The 23,285-nt window shown below is 40.0% G+C and overlaps 1 protein-coding gene across 1 annotated transcript; it reads right to left on the bottom strand.

The window, feature by feature from the left end:
* Window positions 1–9,187: 9,187 nt before the first annotated feature.
* Window positions 9,188–23,285, bottom strand: LOC5567538 (isopentenyl-diphosphate Delta-isomerase 1). Its single transcript, XM_001657483.2, has 3 exons — window positions 22,762–23,285; window positions 19,100–19,246; window positions 9,188–9,694 (listed from the first exon to the last, which is right to left on the bottom strand). Exons 1-3 carry the CDS (start codon window positions 23,038–23,040, stop codon window positions 9,386–9,388), a joined length of 735 nt encoding a protein of 244 aa, XP_001657533.1. The 5' UTR covers window positions 23,041–23,285; the 3' UTR covers window positions 9,188–9,385.

Genomic DNA, 23,285 nt, shown 5'->3' with positions numbered 1-23,285 from the left:
ACGTCTACTCGGCTTTTATTTGCTGAGATCCCATTTGATAGCCGACTACTTGGCTGCGCAGATCTCGGTAAATATTAGCCGCGAAACAACATTTGAAATTAAGTGTGCACATCATATTTAAAGCACAGTAAAGAAAAAAAAGCGTTTTCAGAGGACCTCAATGAAGCATAAAGGAAATCATCAAAATTGGCAACACTGCTTTATTTATATGTAATTCTGAAATTACCGATCGAAATATTTGGAGAAAAAACGTTTACAAATAGCTGGAGATCGGTAAACATACGTACATGATTTTAAAAGTTTGAAATTTTTCAATAACATAATATCAAAAAGAGTAAAATTTATACTTTAAAATGCGGTTGAAACTTGCGATTTAACTCTCTATTATACAAATAAAGTTTCTTTTGCAATCTGAACCAATTTTTAACACGCTCTTAACATTACTTTCTTGCTGGGATGGTATTTCAGCAAATTTTGTCATGAATGGATAAATCACTAGAGTAACCTAGTGTCAGAGATGGGTGAAATAGTAATGGTGGTTTTATAGCTCTACCTTCAGTAGAATAGTAAAGGATACTAACATACCGTTTCTTCTTCAAAATGAGCATTTATATTATGCTTAAAATAATGTTTAACTTTGAAGAACAGCTTTCCTTAGGAGTTTTTGTCCTTATTCACATCAGGAATATCGTCATAATAAATTAGAGTTTTTCTTATAAAAAATCATTACAGCAATGCGAATAGTGTTTGATCCTTCGACCTTGACTCTTGCTCCTGCGGGGGCGATCGACGAGGGCAGAATCAAACGTGTCGAGCGGCGTTCGCGTCGTGGTGAAAAAGTGCCGCGATCGCTTAGTAGTGTTTGATCTATTGATCGCGTCGCTCGCTCTTGCGTGGGCGAGCGATGAACATTTGTTCGGCGTACAATACGGTTATCGAATTATTTCGCGTCTCCGGTTAGGCGTGATTATATCATGGATCGCATCACCAAATATTGATGACTCCCAGATCCATACCTTATCCCACTAACCCAATATCCTTTCCAAGACAACTGTGGAGATGCAGAAGTGTACTCGGTCTCTAGTAACAACGGTTGTCTAACTAACATTCCTTCCCTTCCCCAATGACCGTAAGGACGTGGCCGGCGCCGTTATTGACTTTTAAATGTTGATCTCTCGGTTTAGGCACAATGAGAATGGTAAGCTAATCCCAAGCCCCATTAATGAAATATCTGTGCAACTTCGATTGTTCTAATCAATCACGGAGTAGCAGCTCATGCTCATGCTCATACTCAAAAAATCAATGTAGAGATGAGATCTTGGAATAATTCTAGTGAGCAATTCTCGCTGAAACCAGGCCGCCATCGGCACCCATCGTTAGAATTCCAATTTTATGTCACTGATCGCTAGTTTTCGATAAAACTTAAGGGTGGTCCTTTCGGTTTTCTCAAATTGGTGGACCCCTCGTACGCCAGCTAGCTAAACAGTTTGCGAAAAAGCCATTTTTTTTGATAAATCTTAAGTATTTATTCACGTTATATGTCTCATATTTCGCTTAGAACACATAGCAAACTTAATGGCATCGTATAGAGAAAAGATTTAGCTTTCATTTGAACTTGAAAAAAATTGGCGGCCATTTTTAATTTAACCGCCATCTTGAATTTTGTTAGAAAAATCGTTTTTTCACCATTAGCGCACCGCTCGTTTTGAATTCTGGGATCACCATCAGAAAGCTGAGGAAAAATTGTGTAAGATAGGCTACAAAAAACAGGTGAGCAATGGTTGTTACCCTATGAAATAAACGATTTTCTAAATCATGTTTTACGATTTTGACGTATATGGCGAGTTCAATCAATGCAAACATAATTTTTTGTACAACAAAAGAACAAGTTTTTAATCGTTGGTGTATTACTCGAGTCAGATGAAGAATAGGAGTATTATTTTGAGTGAAAAAAGCTGGCGGCCATCTTGGATTTTGACGCCATCTTGGTTTTAAGTAGTAGAATGAGTTTTCACCTTAATAGCTCTCAACATGTTAAATTTTAATGCTACCGTTACAATTACTCTTCTTCTTGTTCTTATTTTTCCTGACGTTACGTCCCTACTGGAACAGAACCAGCCCCTCAGATTAACTAACTTTAAAAACAAATGATGAAATAGGATTTTTAACGCTTATTTGCTACCTGAATGATTCTTCTGCATATCTTCGAGTTGAAAAATAGCATTATTTCTTTCATTTATTTGGTCTAAAACCATTGATAGAATGCACTATCAGTTGAACAGCTGAGAATCTGATTATTTTTTAAACGGAGGCCTCATAATTCAACATGACGAACGCTGAGATGGTAAAAAAAACATTCAATTGCTAAAAACTAAGATGGCGTCGAAATCCAAGATGGCCCTCGGTCAATGCCGGCGAACCTTTGGTAAAACTTGGGGCCTCAAACCCAAATATATCAAATGGATTTACACAACAGTTGTTCGACCAATATTGGCATATGGATGTCTTGTGTGGTGGCAAAAGGGCGAAGTGAGAACAATCCAATCAAAATTGGGCCATCTCCAAAGGATGTGCTTGATGGCGATGTCTGGTGCGTTCTCTACAACTCCCACAGCGGCGCTCGAGGCCCTTTTCGACGTTGCGCCACTACACATATATCTTAAACAAGAAGCACTTTCTTGCTCTTACCGTTTATGGGTACTGGATCTACTGGAGAAAAATCCAGTGAATCGTAGATCTACACACACTTCGTTGTTTCCACTTTTGGTGAATTGGGACAAAATTGTCCTTGCTCCAAGTGATCTCACAATTGCTTGTCACTTTCCTTACAGGACATTTATCACACAATTCCCTTCACGGGAAGAGTGGACGTCTGGCTATTTGGAAAGAAGTATATCAAACAATATAGTATGTTACACTGATGGCTCCCTTCATGAAGGTAGAGCTGGTGCAGGAGTATATTCTCGTGAGCTAAGGCTGAATCAGTTTTACTCACATGGTAGAAACTGCACCGTTTTTCAGGCGGAAATATTTGCCCTTATGTGTGGAGTGCAATCAGCACTTCAACAGCGCGTAATGGGTAAAGTCATATACTTCTGTTCAGATAGTCAAGCTGCTATAAAAGCTCTCGCTTCGGCCAACTCAAGGTCGAAGCTTGTTATCGCATGCCGAACTCAAATTGAGGAACTGAATTCAGTCAACTCTGTAAACCTTGTATGGGTACCTGGCCATTCTTCCATCGTTGGAAATGAATTGGCTGATGAGCTAGCTCGCGATGGAGCATCGCATGACTTCATTGGCCCTGAGCCGGCTATTCCAATTTCGAAGTGCTGGGTGAAGCTTCAGATAAATTATTGGGCGGCAACTCAGCACAAGCAATATTGGAATAGTTTGGAGTCATGTCGTCAAACAAAATTGTACATTACTGAGCCATCTCCAAGGGTGGCGAAGTATTTAACAAATCTGTCAAAGCAGAATTGCAGTCTCTTGGTCAGAGCGTTGACAGGCGCTGTTCGAACCCATTGTGGTATGGAGCTACATGCTCTCATTTCGCTTATGCGATCTTCCCTCTTCAAGGGAACCCACTCCTATTTCCTTCCATCTTTCCCTTCCCTTTCCTCTCCCATCGGGTAGACGATGAAATAGGCTCAAATATGGTGATGGCACAAATCTCCCAACTGGTGGGGAACGTGCCTTTGGAGCCGGCCTTCTGATACCTGATACCTGAATGATTCTTCTGCATATCTTCGAGTTGAAAAATAGCATTATTTCTTTCATGTATTTGGTCTAAAACCATTGATAGAAATGCACTATCAGTTGAACAGCTGAGAATCTGATTATTTTTTAAACGGAGGCCTCATAATTCAACATGACGAATGCTGAGATGGTAAAAAAACATTCAATTGCTAAAAACTAAGATGGCGTCGAAATCCAAGATGGCCGCCAGATTTTCCAACCTCAACCTCAACCTGAGTTTTGGAATTAAGTCCACATTAGAACAAAGCCTGCTTATCATCTTTCAATTGCGCTATTTTTCACATGTATGTGGGGCGGTAGTGAAAACGATACTTTTTGGCTCAGAAAATCATGATTTTTTTTGCTCAAAAACTTAAGATTTCCATTCTAAATCAATGCACTTTTGGCAATGTTTTACGTTAAAACTACAGGTACTATCACAAGACTTACTAATGTCCCATCACGCAATCTATAAACATCATTCTATAAATAACAATGCATATGGTAAAAAAAGTTTGTTTATTCCAATCAATGTTTTTGAACGGTTTTCATTAATTGTATTTATTTCTTTATTTTTCCTGAATTCAAAGATATGTCGAAGAATTATTCTGTTATCAATAAATTGCATTATAAAAGAAAATTCCTTTTTAAAACCTGTATTTTTAACTATAAAGCTGAGTCCCAGGCTCGGTTCCGGTAGGGACGTAATGTCAGGAAAATGAAGAGTAATAAGAAGAAGAGTATACGTAACCTTGTTTTACTTGGTAGCCTCTAAATTCGACATGTTGAGTGCTATGAAGGTGAAAAATTCATTCTGCTACTTAAAATAATCTTTTTTCACTCAAAATAATACTGTAATTCTTCTCTCAACTCGTATAATACACAAACGAATGAAAACATGTGTCTTTGTTGTACAAAAAATAATGTTTGCATTGATTGAACTGGCCATATACGTCAAAATCGTAGAACATGATTTAGAAAATCGTTTATTTCATAGGGTAACAACCATTGCTCACCTGGCCTGGTTTCAGCGAGGATTGCTCAGTAGAAAATTATCGATAGGTATTTTTTAAACTCTGGAAAAGTTATGAAATTGTTGGAAAATCTTTGAAGAATAAGAAGGAACTCTCACACAAATTTTTGGGAAAATTCTCCTAAGCATCTGAAGAAATGGCTTATCTAAGCGTTATTGTGAATATAGCTTAAGAAGTTCGAGACAAAACCTACGAGCACACCTTAGACTAATAGGAACTCGTAGTGAAATATCAAGATATTAAAAAACTGGAAGAACGGTTAGAGTTATCTCTGGAAGATACGTGAGTAATCCCTAGAGAAAAATAATAAAATATTCCTTGAATAATTCTTGAGAAATCACTAAGGAAAACTGTTGAAAATACTCTTAACCCGTATAGGCCTGAGTGAAAGCAAAAATTCTAAAACCCTCACCGCTCAGCGAATTCTTGATGGATTCAAATGATTTTTTGTCAGTATACTGGCACACATATCTAGTTTCTAGAAGTGGACAGAGGAACTCGGAACTATTCTTGTAGCCGGAGTTATTCCGGTGGATCACTGGGTCAGGTCGGGTAAGAAGGATACTGCGCGTTTGTGCCCGTGAAGGTAGGCAAATTTCATGTTACAGATAATTTCCGGAATCGGCTATAATATGGCCACTACATGACGGAATTTTAAGAAAATTGCATTAGTGTAAACCTTTTGAGAAACGATTGAATTGGAAAACTATGAGTTTTACATTAGATTAGTCCTACAAATGACCATTTTCGGGTCCCGGGACGCCTCAAACTTATGATTAAGTGGCCAATTTGTATCTGAACATCTGTGCCAAGCTTATGGGAACGCATTTTAGTGCACAGTTATATTTAATTTCTACTTTTCGAAAGTTGAAACAGTTTAGTATCCAACAAATCTACAGCTGGTTCCTTCGGGCATTACGTCCGAATGGCCACATCAGGTATATTTTAAACGATGCAAAACTCTTGATTTATAATTTTGAATATCAGATCTTATTGATTTATGCAAATTAATTCGTGGGCTTCGTGGCCTTGCGGTTAGCGGCGTCAGTCGTCTAGGCGTATTGTGTCACGAAGCGTGGGTTCGATTCCCGCTCCAGTAGGTGGAAACTTTTCGTCAAACGAAAAATTCATCACAGGGCTACTGGGTGTTTCGTGTTGTCCGTTGCCTAATGTTCGTGATTGTTCAGTCTGTACAGCCTTTGGCTGAAGACGGTGTGAATTGTCTTTTTTTTTTAGATGATTGTCATTGCAAATAAATAAAGGTTATTTGGCATGTCCCAAAAAATAGCCCATTTTTACCCGACTTGACCCAGTGACCTACCGGAATAACTCCGGCCACAGGAATATTTCTGAGTTCCTCTGGCCACTTCCAGAAACTAGATATGTGGGCCAGTGAACTGACAAAAAATCATTTGAATCCGTTAAGAATTCACTTAGCGGTGAGGTTTTCAGTATTTTTGCTTTCACTCAGGCCTATACGGGTTAAAAATATCTAGAAATTCTACAAGGGACGATGACTTGTTTCTTAACACTTGTGTGTCGCGTTGTATTTTGAACAACAGAAAATCTCGCATTTTGTACATATCATATGCGTTCAATTCTGAAGGAGGGCTAAGAGAAGTTTCTACAAAAACTTTTGTATAGTAGAACTCTTCGAAACATAAGAACTTAAGTTACAGAACGAATTATTTAAACTATGTGGCCGGCTAGAAAACACTAGAGAAATCCATTAAAAATTTTGTAATAATCCTTGAAGGGATTTGCATGTCAAAGAAACATCTTTGGTGGCATTGCTGGAGAGATCTCCGAACGAATTCTCTGGAAAATAAAATCCGGTCGCGTGATGGGATTGGTAGTCTAATGGCTATCGCTTTTGCTTCCGAAGCAGAAGTTCCTGGGTTCAAATCTAAATAACATTTCTTCCTCTCCCCCGATGGACATAAGGACGGGGCCGGTGCCGTTATCAATCTAGAAATATTAAGTTTAATGTGATTGTACATTGAAGATGATTGAAAGTTGGTTCTCTGTACAAAATTATTATCCTTATTGATCACCGAGTAGCAACTGCGAAGTGTACGTTCCATCAGTTGATCGATGATTGATTTTTGGTATTCTCTGGAAAACTCCTGGAAAAGTTCCAAGAAAATTGCCTGAGGAAATTTCTAGAGGATTTCATATGAATTACAGCCTTTTTGAGAAATTTTCAATGAAACCCTTGGGCAATAATAGAGATTTCGATGAAATCGCAAGATGAGTCCTTGAATGTATCATCAGAATAATTTCAAGATGGATTAGGTAGGAGATACATTTAAGGATCTAGAATCCATCAATCAATCATCAGCAATAATCGAAAACTAAACACCAAATTTAAATAAATCGTTTAAATTTAAATAAATCGCCATTAAACTCTAATCATTCCATTACAGATAGTAAGTGCAATGCAATGATGGATTTTCATAAACTTTGGTTTGATTTTGAGCAAAAAAAAACTGGTTTTGAAAATTTGTAAAACGATGATGATTATTTTCCTCTTAAAGCAATCCTCGATGGAATTCTTGGAGTGGATCATGGATAAGTGATTAGAAAAATCTCGCAGATTTTTGGAGGAATCCTTGAAAATAAATAAGATCAATATCTGGAAAAAAATAATTACACGTCTATTATTGATTCACAAAACTTAAGTAAACTGATCAATCAACCACGTATTGCATGCGTCCTACAGAACCACGTGACTCTATAATACAAAAAAAATGTTTGGAGGTTGCGTGTGACCATTTTTGTAAGCGTCTTTAATTGTTGTTTGCATGTTGTTTTTGGATTGCTAGCGAGCGATGAATGATCAGGCACACTATCTGTGGGATATTCACCGGCTTGCCGCCACTTACAGGTGCTAGCTACAAACTACGTGTATGAGCGTGTTCCAATTGTAGGCAGCAGGGTGGTGACTGAAATGCCCCGATGCCGATATCGAGGTTGGTCAGTCATCAGTATCGGTCGGTATAACCTGAACCGTGTCGTTATACTGACTCACTTACGGTCAACAACACAACACTTGCCAGTCAGTGCGCGGTGATCGACAACATTGTCAGTACGTACCGTCAACTGAAGGTTGTTTGGATAGAAATGGTAATCATTTGAATAATTTGTTCGAAAAATAAAATGAGTCCACATGTTGGTGAGGATGAGATTTATGTATATTTTGTAATTCTTAAACGTGTATTCTGACATAGGGGTATTTACTGACACATGTATTGAGCTGTTCGGCTACGGCATTACGGCATTACGCGTTGTATAAAGATGGATACATTATGAGCCAAATTATGAAAAAATCCACGTGCTACTCTGAGATTCGAACCCTTGTATGCTAGACGTGTGTAGTATACATGAGATGGATGGGAATGGGTTATGATAAGGGTCTGCTTGATCTGTGGGATTTGAATTCGAAACTTGTAATTTTTTGAGTTATTGAGTCATCAAGTGGCTCGGTAGCTTAGATGATAAAACACTCGTCTATCATACCAGAGTCCTGGGTCCGAATCCCAGCTAAGCACGTAGATTCTTTTTTCATACTTGTACTCATAATTTATCCATATTTACCACGCGTAATGAGTTAATTTATCTAGGAGTGGTTTTTAAAACAAATCAAGTTGTTATGAAAGCTCTGATGTGTAATATTTTTGTAAAAAGAGCCTAGATCAACTTCATTATTCTATGCATACATTCACCCCATTCCACGGTACTTACTTCGACTATCACCGGTGCGATGTTGGTGTTTAGCGCTTTGGATCCACCGTACCGTCGAGTAGTTGCCTGTTATGAATAACGAAGAGATTTTCGCTTTTCTTTGCGCCTCTACCCCCCATGCATAGATGGTACGAATGCGCTGGCGCTGATGACGATTGCCGATCGGGGAGAGGGTGGAACACGACTTAGACATTTGGACATTTCGCTCGCGATGTAACCACCGTAACAGCGACGCGCGGCGCAACTTTGATAAGGGGGGCCCAAGCTTCAAACAGACCCCGAATGCATAATATGTATGGTAGAGCTATGTGCGTAGGAAGGTATGGGAGCAATTTTCACTTCCCAGGTGAAATCGTTCGAACGGCTCGAGGGGCTGTTTGGAATTGTTGTGTGAACCTTTGTTTGAGTGATATATAAGTAGGAAGTTGGCGGGTTGAGGAAAACCCGAAGAAAACTCAGAAATTTACCAAACAAGGCCCCGCACTTACCGAGGCCTTCATTCCAGACATGTGTCGAGCGCATAATCCTTCGATTCGATACGTTGAAATGATCTAACTGTTGGTTATACAGCATTCTTTACTAATGTTGGCGGCGCTATAGGTTCGTTCCTTTCGAACTGTGAAGCAAAGTTCAGCTACTTGGGTTAGTCATCTAAATGGAAAAGTACTCAAATGTCGGGTGGAAAATACATTTATTCGATTACGATTTAATCAGTCGTAAAGAGGAAGCTGAAAAGACCGTTAACTTGTATATATTATGAAATAGTTGCAACTAGATTATGATGCCCATGGTACAGAACTTGTGTCTAATATTAGCCATATATTATTGCCCCGTTGTTGTTTTGTATGTAAAGCAGTCCTCTGGAGCCCCACTCAAAATCGTTCGATTTCGTTGAGATTCTGGTATTTTTTCAACCGATGTAGATTATCCCACCACAACTTTAACCGATGGGTGAGAATCAGTTGGAACCACGGCGTCAGAGGAGCATCCAAGCCGGAAATCTGGTTGTCCAGTTGATCTCGTCGGATGTAGCGTATTTCGCTGACTTCACTCTCGTTCGGCTTCAGATCCACGTCCTTCTGAAGGAACAGAATGTAGTCGATCTCGTGCTCACCCCACACGCCATCGCCCTTGTCAGCGTAGTGGATACGCGTGAGGAAATGGAAGTTTTCCGGGCGTACCTGTGGTAATGAAAGTAATATTGAATACAAAAGTCAGACAAGTTTTGCCAAAAATAGATGAAAAATAAATTTGTTACTTTTTGTGTGACGTACCTATAAATGATCATATTCTTCTTTATGTTATAGGGTAGAAGCTCCGAGTTTGGCCATACGTCAATTGTAGCCATAGGAGATTATACACCGTTTTACATAGCCCATCAGCATGAAACATTTTGTGTTCAGTAGATCATGATTCACATGATAGAGCTACATTCAGTTACTCGTCCAAATTGATTCAAAACATAAGAAAAACAATCAATTTTTCTTACAATTTTAACTCCCATACACCTAATTCGGCCAGGGCACTCCTAATTTGGCCACTCTTATGAGAAATCAACGCGATTGGCCGCGCACAATATGACTCTGAACAGCTCCGAACACGTTCGCGAATCACTTTTAGCTTCGGTTACTCGGGAGCACGACAGATGCGAGTAAACCAGCGCTCCGACGCTCGGGAGCGTTTGGTTTTATTTTTGTTCCAGTTCAGCAGAAATGTTCGCCACTTTCCATCACTGCCCATGATAGATAGCTCCAGAGTTCCATGGATTCTCGATGAACGCGAGACAAATCGATTCAATACTATACTAAAGCCATAGTTTTCAGAATAAGATTCTATATAGATTAGAACTGGCGCGGTAAATGGCTGGGCATGGCGTACCATTGGTACCTCGCGTACCTGCAGGAATAAAAAAGACCCCTTTGTGCGGTCCTTTGCCTCTTGCCCAGCAACTCCTATCCCTACCTCCTCGTGGTACTGACCGGGGTACGAGTAACCTTGGGGAAGATCGGGTAACCAACCCCCGGTAGGAACTTTGGTCGTATGCTGACAGGGAAGGGGGGATTTGCTTTTGCAAACCTGGAGCGTCTGTACTCCATTTTAGGAGCGGCTCACAACAGCGTCTGTTCCCCATGTCAGGGGCGGCTGATCGTCGTCCGAGTGCCAGAGAAGGACTCTAAGCTAAACTGCGCACTATGGCCCTCCGAACATTTAGGGGGAATGGTCCTCCGGAAATCTAGGGGGTTGGTGTCAGGCCCTGCAAGCCAACCGTAAAACGGACGCAAGCCAACGAGAGAATACGGACCGGAACAATCGGCAAAGACCACAGCGACGAAAAAGGACTAGAAATTGGAAACTCGGTACGTGGAACTGCAAATCTCTCAACTTCATTGGAAGTACTCGCATACTCTCCGATGTACTGAAGACCCGCGGTTTCGACATCGTTGAGCTGCAGGAGGTGTGCTGGACAGGAGCATTGGTGCGAACGTTTAGAGGTAATCATACCATCTACCAGAGCTGCGGCAACACACGCGAGCTGGGAACAGGAGGGAGCAGGGGGAGGAGGAGTTCAGACTGACGCCTCCAAGAATATGGCCATCCGTAGCACCTATTTCCAGCACAGCCTCCCGTATCGGTACACCTGGAGATCACCTCAGCAGACAGAATCGCAAATCGACCACGTTTTGATCGATGGACGGCACTTCTCCAACATAACCGACGTCAGAACCTATCGTGGCGCTAACATTGACTCCGACCACTACCTGGTGATGGTGAAACTGCGCCCTAAACTATCCGTCATCAATGATGTACGGTACCGACGCCCGCCCCGGTACAATATCGAACCAATGCTGCAGCATGGTACGCGGCAAAACGTGGAACGATATAGACTGAAGCGGAAACAGCAAACCCGCCTATTCCGGGACAAAAAGGGCCGCCTGGAAGAGGTGGAATGCCAAGAGATGGAGTTGCTGTACCGTTCTCAAGAAATGCGGAAGTTCTATCAGAAGCTCAACACATCCCGCAAAGGCTTCGTGCCGCGAGCTGAGATGTGCCGGGATAAGAATGGGAGCATCTTGACGGACGCACGCGAGGTGATCGAAGCAGCTCTACGATGAACACCTGAATGGCGCAGAGAACACAGGCTCAGAAGATCAGGACAACGAAAGCGATGGCTACGTCAGCACAGCGGACAGCGGAAACCAACCAGCTCCCACGATGAGGGAAGTTAAGGATGCCATTCAACAGCTCAAGAACAACAAGGCCGCTGGCAAGGATGGTATCGGAGCCGAACTCATCAAGATGGGCCCGGACAGGTTGTCCGCATGTCTGCATCGGCTGATAGTCAGAATCTGAGAAACGGAACAACTACCGGAGGAGTGGAAGCAAGGTGTTATATGCCCTATCTACAAAAAGGGCGACAAACTGGAGAGTGAAAATTATCGTGCAATCACCATCCTAAACGCCGCATACAAAGTGCTATCCCAGATTCTCTTCCGTCGTCTATCACCTATAGCAAACGAGTTCGAGGGAAGTTATCAAGCAGGTTTCATCGACGGCCGCTCGACAGCGGACCAGATCTATTCCGTGCGGCAAATCCTCCAGAAATGCCGTGAGTACCAGGTCCCTACGCACCATTTGTTCATCGATTTCAAGGCGGCATACGATATTATCGACCGCGTAGAGCTATGGAAAATCATGGACGAGACCAGCTTTCCCGGGAAGTTCACAAGATTGATCAAAGCAACGATGGACGGTGTGCAAAACTGCGTGAAGATCTCGGGCGAGCACTCCAGTTCGTTCGAGTCTCGGCGGGGACTACGACAGGGCGATGGACTTTCGTGCCTGTTGTTCAATATTGCGCTTGAAGGTGTTATGCGGAGAGCCGGACTTAACAGCCGAGGCACGATTTTCACGAGATCCGGACAATTTGTTTGCTTCGCGGACGACATTGATATTATTGGAAGAAAATTTGAAACGGTGGCAGATTTGTTCACCCGCCTAAAACGCGAAGCAACAAGAGTCGGGCTAATGGTGAATGCGTCGAAAACAAAGTACATGCTGGTTGGCGGAACTGAGCACGACAGGACCCGCCTAGGAAGCAGTGTTACGATAGACGGAGATACCTTCGAGGTGGTGGACGAGTTCGTCTACCTCGGATCCTTGTTGACGGCTGACAACAATGTTAGTCGGGAAATACGAAGGCGCATCATCAGCGTAAGTCGTGCCTACTATGGGCTCCAGAAGAAACTGCGGTCAAGAAAGATTCACCCCCGCACCAAATATACGATGTACAAAACGCTCATAAGACCGGTAGTCTTTTATGGGCATGAGGCGTGGACTATGCTCGAGGAGGACTTGCAAGCTCTTGGGGTTTTCGAACGCCGAGTGCTAAGGACGACCTTCGGCGGCGTACTGGAGAACGGCGTGTGGCGGCGAAGGATGAACCACGAGCTCGCTCAACTCTACGTCGAACCCAGTATCGTGAAGGTAGCTAAAGCTGGAAGGATATGCTGGACAGGGCATGTTGCAAGAATGCCGGACAACAACCCTGTAAAGATGGTGTTCGATACGAATCCGGTCGGAACAAGAAGGCGTGGGGCGCAGCGAGCTAGGTGGATTGACCAGGTGCACCAGGACCTGGAGAGCGTGGGTCACAGTCGAGGATGGAGAGAAGCGGCCATGAACCGAGTGAATTGGCGAAAAATTAAACCGATTTAAAAAAAATGTTGCGTTGCTTTTCATAGAAAATATTTCAGATATAGAAAAAGTTAATTAAAGTCGTTGGAAAGAATGGATTAAAAACCGGGAAAATTATGTAAAATATACCGGGAAAAGCGGGAATTTCAAAATCGAAATTTGATGGCCACCCTGAAAAGGTTTTGGACCAGTGACGCAGCTAGAGTTTTGGTGGCCCGGTGCGGAGGAAGATTTTGGGCCCCTCAAATGGAGGTTTGCAAAATATGCCCCTTCATACTTACCAAACTCACACGTACGTTTAACATTTTTGCAAAAACGTCTAATATTTGAAAGAAAGTTTTGTGATCAAAAATTTACTCATACGAGGACGAAGTCAAGATGTCCGCCAGGAATGACATTCTTTAATAACTGTCCTTATGTTGTACTATTATTGTATGGTATTAAGTAGTATGTTTATGGTTATTCCTAGTTGAACTCTTTGAAGACCCGTGCAACAAAATCTTTTAACAATTCATATGAAAATATCTAATATTTGAGTTGGTTTCTGGTCATGCCAATATATGTTTTGTCACAATCTTTGCAAGGGATGCTGTTTATTACTCTAGAGTGTTGTGTTTTTGATATTGGGTCTTTAACTGGTCTTGGTAAGCTTTTTGTGGGTTTGATTGTACGATAAGCTAACTGTAACTGGTGGTAATCGTTTTTTTAGGCCATGGGCTATGGTTGTGGATAGTTGTGGTATGAACGGTACGGATCTGTACAACATCGGAGATAATTGTATGTTGTCCTGTCGTCGGTTGATGTTGGAGTTGGTGGCATCATTCATTGACGGATTTGAAGATTCTGGTTGCATTTGGGTTTCGATGGAGTTTTGCTGTTGGTTGGGCGGTTGCATGATGTTCGGAAGTTGTGGGGGTGGTGTAATAATTGCTTGAGAATTTTGATTTGTTCTGGTATTTTGCAGGCACGGTGGTTGGATGCGCCATGTCATTCTTTTGTTAAGAGTTGATGGATAGTTGTTTCGGCGTAAATGTTGAAAGATGACCTGCTTTTGATGCTCTACGTTGTCGATTGTCGATAATGTTGTGACCCGGTTAATGAAATTGCATGCTACGTTCATTTTCATAGCCGTCGGATGAAATGAATGAAAATTCATCAATCATCCTGAGGAAATGGGTTTGCTGTACCAACTTGTGCTGAGTGTTTGATCGTGGTTCCCTCGACATGCTCGAGGAATGGTAACTGTATGTGGTTTTCTGTTTCTATTGTAAACTGTAGGTGTGGATTGTAGCTATTGAAGACATCTAGTGTTGTTTGGATTTGATCTGCTGGAAGTGCAAGCAGCAGGTCATCAACAAACTTTTTGAGGATTGGTATAGCAAAGAGCACGAGTCTGGAGACGGTGTATGGTAGTGTGTCCATGACCAAGTCAGCTAAAATTGGAGAAAGCGGACACCCCATGGCCGTTCCAAAAGTTTGTATATAGAACTTGCCTCGAAAACAGAAGTATGAATTATCGACGCAAAATTCTATAATTTCCAATAAAAGGTCCAGGTTGATGTTGGTGAACTTTTTTAAGGTTGTACCAGTTCATGATGATGTCTCTTAGTACCAGATCCTTTGGTATGCTCGTAAACAAGGATGCGACATCGAAGGAGACTAATACATATCCTGGTGGAAGTTTTATCGTGGTTATGAATTCCGCAAATTCAAAACTGTCAACGATGTTGAACTGGTTTTGTGCAGACTGTTGAAGAATCGATGCCATGTATTTCGAAAGTTGGTAGGTGGGGGCGTTGATGTTTGGTACTACTGGGCGCAATGGTATATCCGGTTTATGAGCTTTCGGTTGGCCGTATATTTGTGGACACACTGATGTACTTGATTTTGAACTTTTTGCCATTTGTCTATAGATAAGTTTCAGGTCCAGAAGACGGGAAACAATTCTATTATTGGCTGTTTGTACCTTTGATGTTGGGTCTTTTGGTACTATTTTGTAGGTGGAGTTACCCTGTAGTTCGGTCATCTTTTTATCATACTCCTCACGGTACATGGTGACCATTTTCCTACCTTCATCTGACTCAAGTACGACTACATTGTCGTGTGCGGCAAGAAATCTTCTGAAGATTCGAACTGCTTCATTGCAGAATTTTTTAACCGGTGCTTGAAACCGATCTGATTTGTTCCTCGTGAGATGATTTTGAATGTGTCTTACTACTTGACATCTGTTCCGATTTTGGACTGATTCATCCGGAGAGAGTTTTAGAATAGATTCTACATCGGCAATGAGATGATAGTATGGATTTGGATGTTGCTCCTGGATGGGTAATGCGAACTTTGGACCTAAGCTAAGGTGAAGATAAATCGAAGCCAAACCTCAAATTTTCAAGAGCACGGATCTGGAGAACCGAACATCCGTTTGAGCTGAAAACTTAATCGATTGGTCACTCGCTGGTGGTGACCAATCGATTAAGTTTTCAGCTGAAACGGATGTTCGGTTCTCCAGATTTGTGCTCTTGAAAATTTGAGGTTTGGCTTCGATTCATCTTCACCCTAAGTGACGTTTGCATCTCAGTTGGTATGTGTAGTGAGGTTGCATTTTTAACTGCTTGTTGGTTGAGTGTGGGGGTGGGGTCATAACCTGTCGAAGTTTGGGCTAATATACGTTGTAATTTTGCTGTCGTTTTACGGCTCTGCTGCTGCATTCTATTTGTGTACGATTGTTATTGCGTTCGTATGAATTTTGTTAGAACCTCACTGTTAACCAGCGTAGCTTTTTGCTCTGCCTCTGCTCTCTTGTGGGTGAGCGTCGTGATTACATGGAAAGTGTGTTGAATTTTAACATTCAAAAGAGCTTAGTAATTAGTAATTACTTACGTAGTAATTAGTTTTAAATTTTGTCAGTCTAGTCTAATTTGTCCTACATGGTCAATCGTTTTTGTCCTTATTGATTTAGCTGTTCTGCGTGTCGAGTATTCATGATTTTGCTTCTGTGGAAATTTTAAAATGATATGTGTCAATTTTTTACATAATTAAGTCCCGAATTGTGCAAAATTATTACTGATAATTCAGCAAAATTCTGCTGTTTTAATGCGAATCATCTCAAAATCTACCTAAGTCACCGCTTAAAAAGCATTTAACTGAAGAAATAGTAGATTACCGATCCATTTTTCATTTTAAACTCTATGCTAGTTCACAAAGCGCTTGAAAAAAATACTAATATTTGTAGCTTATTTCGAAAGATTTATACCTTCGAAGTTCCAATACAATATTTAATTTGTATTCTAAGCTGTTTCACCTTAACTTCGAATTGTTGACGTTTCTAGAGTTTTATAGGTAATGATTTTTAGGTAAAGTGATTTCAAATCATTGCTGCCATTAGAAAGTTTATAATTATTTTTATTGATAAGTCTGACATTTCTTATAGGAGATTTAAATTAGCTAACTATTTTTTCAGAATTTACTAAGATGGTTCCAATATATTTTTTACAAGCATTTTAGTAACTGTGACAAACACAAAGGTCCACTATTCTCAGGTGACATAACGCCGAAAATGTCCATTTTTGACACCCACCCACCCCCGCGTAACACTTTTTGTATGAATGTTTTAAAAATTTTGTGTGAGTTCTTACATTTTGTGGATACCCACCCACCCCCTCAGCGTTATGAAATTGTTGAACAGGTTCTGTTTGCATAAAGTTTGAGTCCCTGTAATAACATCGAGACGAGACACTTGAAAGTAGTGTCCGGTATTGAATTTTGGTACTAAAATACATCGCCAAAAATTATGCCAAAATTCGTATTAGTATTTCCAATACTTATTTTGTGCAAAGAAGAAGCATTCATTTTCATTAGAAATAAGTAACAAGTTTGCATAAAATCCCCCTACACAAAATAATTATCAAAAACGAAAAAAAAAAATATACGAATCGTATATTCTCTTAAATATCATGGGAAAGATATGGTTGATTGTGCTAATAAAACAGATCCTACTCTTGACACGACAGGGGTTTAATTTGAATGTTATCTGAACCATATTTACCAACAATATGCCCTTTAAGCCAACCTTCGAATTTTCAAGTTCAAGTTGTAAGATCTAGAGAACCTGACAACCGTTCGCGTTGAAAATTTTATGGATTGGTTGCATTCTGGTCATGATAAAACGATCAAAATTTTTAGCTCAGAGCTCTGTTTGCTTCTCTAGACTCGTGCTCTTGAAATTTCGAGTTCAGACTTTGGTTTTTAATCATCTTAAGTGCATCTTAATGCTGAATTTCAGATAATTTGGCCGACAAAAGCCCTAGGTGCCTAAGTAAATCATCAAGATGCCCAAGTAGTTCTTTGCCGTAATTGAAATTATTTGAATTATTAATACTTTGAATTTTATTCCATAAAGCAAATAAGTTCAAGGTATGAATGAAACAAGGCCACACACTTAGAAGCTAAGTAAGTGCTCACAAGTTTAATAACACCACAGAATTTTAATAACACCAAAAATTATCATTTTTGACATTCACCCACCCTCTCGTAATGCTTTTTATATGGATATTTTACAAATTTTATATGAGCTGTAATAGCTTGATCGTTATTAAGATCGTAAATGAGTCATTATTCAAAACTTCGTCGATTAGATAACTAGTGACATATAAAAGCTTTCATAAATAAAGACTTGTTTTCAAGATTAGTTGTGGTACTCAGCAATTACAGAAGAGTGCTAAGCCAATCTGTAATAAGTAATTAAACTTTGATTCAAAACGTCGAGTAAAACAAGTTAGAGAAAAAAAAATTAGCCCTGGTAGTTCGAGAACAAAAATTAAAAAAAATATTTCGGAACATAGCTAAGAAAATAGTGGAACATTTTTAAGAAATATAGTGTAGCATAGTAGAAATTAAATCATTGATGTTTGAAAGATACTTGTTCAAAATTGCTGATGTCTCGTGGTAATGTTATTAAACATAACTACTTTCTATAACTTATTTTGGAGGCTGGTTTGTAGATTACAGCCTGAAGATGTTCATTCAAAACAATTTACCCGGTGATCTTTTCAAATTCCCGGTTTTTTCCGTCTTTTCCCGGTGGATTCAAATTCCCGTCTTTTTCCAGCTTTTCCCGGTTCGGTGACCACCCTGCCCTTTTTTGTAAATATATTATTCTAATTTTATAATAATGATAGTTATTAGTCTAATGTTGCTTTGTGAAATTCGAACCTACTAAGCACTAAGCGGCTAGAAACTCAATATAAAGAGACCACCAAAGTTAGCCATATTTGCAGGTACAGTCAAATATCCATAGCTCAATGTTGAAAAGACCATTGAGTCAGAGAAAAATAGAGTTATATTAGGGGACGGACCTGATGTAGTGGTTAGAACACACGCCTCTCACGCCGAGGTCCTGGGATCGAATCCCATCCCCAAGATAGTCACTAAAAATTTTAGTGACGACTTCCTTCGGAAGGGAAGTAAAGCCGTTGGTCCCGAGATGAACTAGCCCAGGGCTAAAAATCTCGTTAATAAAGATAAAAAAAAGAGTTATATAACACACATTTAGTTACTGCGATGCTAAGAAATAAGCCAGGTTCAGACTGTAATTCGATATCGAGATAATGAATATTGAGTTACAGTGAAACCTGCATGAGTCGATATTGAAGGGACCATCGACTCATGGAAATATCGAGTCATAGAACAGCAATCCTTTGGAAACCTGTTTCAAGGGACCATCATAGTAACCATGAAATTTTGTTTCTAGTATGGTTCCATGAGTCGATATCGAGTCATGGAACATCGACTCATGGAGGTATCACTGTATATGGGGTTGATAGTTTTATTCTAGATATTTGCCAGAAAAATCGTCGATTTACATAATTTATTTAGTAAGAAAAATATTGACTCACCTGACTCAACGGGATTCCCAGCTCGTAGTTGAGCCTCCGCTGGGCAGCCCTCCGGATTCCCAGGGCATTCAGTTCTTCCCGTTCACCTTCGATATCATGCAGCGGGTGACTACAGCATGCATTGGTATAACAATCAGGAAACGTTATCTAAAATAAACAGTCTCATCAGTACATACAGTCTCTTCGCGAGCTAAAATATCTCTATGTGGCCTTCGAACTTAAATTTTGTTTTGAGTTAATTTGAATAATTTATGCCTTCTGACGGTGTATAATAGGTAGCGTTTTCTGCTATGTAAGCTGCTATTGTTGCCATGCTATTCTTGGAGCTGATTCGACGATGAGATGTAAGTAGCAGGCTGATTCACAGACAAACATACGTAGCAATTTTTTTCTGAATACAATTCACACTATCATCGTCAAGTTCGTGAAACAAAGATTTGTGCAACAAGACCTACTGAATTAGTTGCCTTCAAGTGACTCTTTGATACAGGCAACTCTTTGTAACTCGATATTCAAGGAAACATCGATTTTTAGAATTATCGAGATATTCTCTGAAAAAAAAAAACTCTAAAAAAATCTAAATCTCTAAATCAAGTCCCTGGAAACGATCCTGCTGGATATTCTGAAAGAATTTCTAAAAAACAAAGGACGTAATCTGTAAAGAATTTGATGAAGAAATGATCGAAAAAAAACAGTTGAAATATTTGCTGGTGCAGAGCTTTTGAAGATTTCATGAGAATTTTGTTTAGCTAATAACTCAAGAAAAGTTCTAAAGAACGTCAGTAGTAATTCCATGATGAAATGTTGAAGAAACACTAAGGGAAGGACTTTTTGTACAATTTTAGGAAGTAACTGTGGAAGAATTTTTGAAGTAATCCATACAAATTGTCTGGAAAAATAACGGCGTAGCATCTCCTGGAGGAATTGCAGTATGGTTTTCTGGAAAAATCCATAAAAGAAATTCATTAGAAACTCAGAAATGAATCTTTGTGGATTTTCTTGAAAGCATAACTGGGCATCTTTGGAAGATCTCGTGGTAAAATCGATTGAAGAATCAGTTACATATCTATGAAGGAAATCTTGGAATGTTCCGTGGTAAAGTGTTTTAGAGTAATGTAGAGGGGATAGTGTTGTTGTACTCAAAAATTTACTGGAGCAAATTCTGGAGTAACTCCTCTAAGAGTCCCTCGAAAACCGCTGGAATTACTGGATGAATCCCTGAAGAGAAATTTCTAGAGCGACCAAACCGGAATAAAACAGGAATTAGAAGATAAGAGTTTTTATATGGTTTTATTTTTAGACAATCCGGGCAGACATTTCTCTATGGATATTTGTTTTATTGTTATATTTTTAATTGTGACAAGTATTATTTTTGTAATGTTAAAGTATTGCTGTATGAATTTCCTCTAGTGTTTTTTTACAGGAATTTCATCAGAAACTTATTTAGGTATTTGCTCAAAGCTTCCTTCAGGTGTTTCTCCGAAGATTTCTTCAGGAATTCATTTATTTTTTAATGATTTTCTTATCGAAATCCTCCATGAATTTCTTTGAATATGCTTTATTTTTTATGTTTAACTGCAGAAATTACTCACTGATTGCCATTAATTGTTCCAGTGATTTCCTTTTACATTATGAGTGTTCCAGTAGTTCATGAAGTGCCACCAAAATTGCCGTTAAGCACATCTCCGTCATTTGAATCTCTTAATTCTCCAGCGATGCCCTCCACTCATTTTTAAGAGTTCCTCCGAAATTGTCGTTCAGAATAGGAGTTTCTTCGGGATTTACTCCATTTACGATTTTTGAGAAATTTTCCAAGGAAGTATTTAAGAATTTATCTAAGTATATTGGTAAGGATATCTTCAGGGAATTATCAAGGATTATTTTTAGTAATTACTGGAGCATTTACCATATAAAATTTTGTTAGCATTTAAAAAGAAAATCCTATGGAAATCTCTGATGAAATTGCTGTAAAAAATACAATTGAGATTTTATGTGGAAATTTGCCAGAGAAATGCTTGGAAAAACTGTAAAACGTAGACGAAATATTGGAGAAATTCCTAGAAAAAAATCCGAAGGAAACTAATGAGGAATCCTTGCTCTAATTTATTGAGAAATTTGTGGAAAGCCTCTCAAAAGATTTCTAGAAATAATCTAGACCATTGATGGATTCATGGATTCCTATTCCTATGAAAATCACTAGAAGAAGAACTTGAAAATTCGGCATCTAAACTACTTGAGGAATTTTGGCAGGGTTTTGTGGAAAAACAATCCTTTAAGGCTGCCCGGAAGTCATTGTAATTGTATGAGACCTAAGATAATGAGACGTTAGATATGCATGAGCTACCGACGATATGCCTTACGAATTTCTTCAAAATCTCTAAAATAAACTTTTGAGGATTTTCTTGTAAGAACTGTAGAAATCGTTGGAAGATCTGCAATTTACTGGAGTTGCATTGAATTTCCAAATTCTGGATAAATTCGCTTGAATTCCAGGTGAAATTTCTGAACGAATTCTTAAAACAGTTCGTAGCAAAAGTCTCAAGGAATGTCTGGACGAGTGGGTTTATTCTACGAGTGGCGTGAGGTGACAATTTTCGGATTCGTATAGCTAGATGACAATTCTCAACTCGAGTGAAGTGACTCGTCGTGTAAATCAAATGGACAGTAACTTCACTCGAGTCGAGAATTGTCACCTCGCTATACGACACCGACAATTGTCACCTCACGCCACTAGTAGAATAAACCCAGAGTTCCTGATAGTATTCCAGAAGAAATCTTCGAAGAAACTAAAATAATTCTTGAAGCTTTTCCTCGAGCAATCTAAAAAGTAATTCCTATAGACTAATAGCGTAAAGTCTCTGAAGGTTTCTCTGGAGCCTCCAAAATTTTGCACCTGGATCCACTGCAAGGAGAAAGAGGAAAAATTGGCATTAGGGACCATTTTATTTAAATAAGTGACTTAAAAGACCTTCCTTTACAATAAGAGACTTTTCAGAGACTTACATTGAAGAAGAGACCATGTCTATGAAAATACATCTGCTACCAGCCTTGCAGCTCGGAAAGAGACATTGAGTTATGGAAATATCGACTTCCGGAGAGCACGATGTATGGAAATTTGAAGAGACCGAAAAATTCATCGAGACTTGGAGAGCCGACTGTAATTAGAAATGATAGATGGCATGCCTCATCGATTTAATTTTTGTTAGTTGGTACGTCCGTTTGTCTGTCCCTCATTCATAACAAATGTGAGATAATTTCCATCTCTATTCAATCCAGTTTACGATACGACTGATGTTATCTTACAAAATTTGCAAGAGAAAGCAAACACTACGTCAGCATAAATTGTTCGCTTTGTACCGTAAGCCGGTGTCAAATTGATCACTGATGGAGCGGATTTGATCAGGTCGGTATTAAATTGTAATTCCTTCCAAGCATGCTAGCTGTTTTGTAGATATCACAGAAGTTAATTTTATGTGACAAATTTGGCAAAAAGTGGTAAAATATTGGTCAATTTCCCCCCTGTTACGGTACTCAATTTGATGTAACCGCGCGTATCAACTGCAGACACTCCCCCAAAGCATCTCACTTTCTACAAGGCGCGAAGCTTATCTCCTTTATTCGCAAAGTCCATCGTGCATTCCACAACCCCAAAACTGGCTCACCTTGTGGGTAGATCTTCGCTGCAGCAGCATTTCGCCCTTGGAATTGAACAGAAACACACTGAAGGCTCGATGCAGCCGGATGTTCCCGTTTTCGTCCACCCGGTGGCAATCCCGCTTGGAGGCGTTTCCCAGCGATTGGTCCTTCTCGTTTACCAGGATGCAGTTCTCCTCCAGGGCCAGTTCCTGAAGTTTGGCCGCCGTGGCAGCACTCGAGTAGCTGACCTTGGCATGCTGCAGCAGGGCAGTGGGGAACCCTCGGAAGCGAGCCAGAAGAGACATGCTGAGAATGGACACTGTTTCTGCGTGTTACTAGTTTCACTGACACTATACAATGGCCCGATCCCTAATGCTAATTCCACACGACAAAACTATCTGCGTTAGCTATGAGTTGTCGCATTCCACTACGCACTATAAGTTTGCCTTTGGTCAGTTTAGTAGCGATATTCGTCGTCGAAGCTTTCGGCTGTGAGCAGAGAGATAGACTGATTACGACTGAATGCGAGATTGGACAAGACTTCCAATGT

Source organism: Aedes aegypti, chromosome 3 (genome assembly GCF_002204515.2).
Source record: "Aedes aegypti strain LVP_AGWG chromosome 3, AaegL5.0 Primary Assembly, whole genome shotgun sequence".
Lineage (NCBI taxonomy): Eukaryota > Metazoa > Arthropoda > Insecta > Diptera > Culicidae > Aedes > Aedes aegypti.
This window is presented reverse-complemented; position numbering and strand designations above follow the sequence as displayed.

What these genes read in the sequence shown, in the direction of transcription:
- LOC5567538 (XM_001657483.2), bottom strand. Translation starts at nt 23,040, where the DNA reads ATGTCTCTTCTGGCTCGCTTCCGAGGGTTCCCCACTGCCCTGCTGCAG. An exon ending in AGCGAAGATCTACCCACAAG is followed by an intron (nt 19,247 to 22,761) that starts GTGAGCCAGTTT and finishes TGTTTATTTTAG; the next exon opens with ATAACGTTTCCTGATTGTTA. An exon ending in TGGGAATCCCGTTGAGTCAG is followed by an intron (nt 9,695 to 19,099) that starts GTGAGTCAATAT and finishes TCATTACCACAG; the next exon opens with GTACGCCCGGAAAACTTCCA.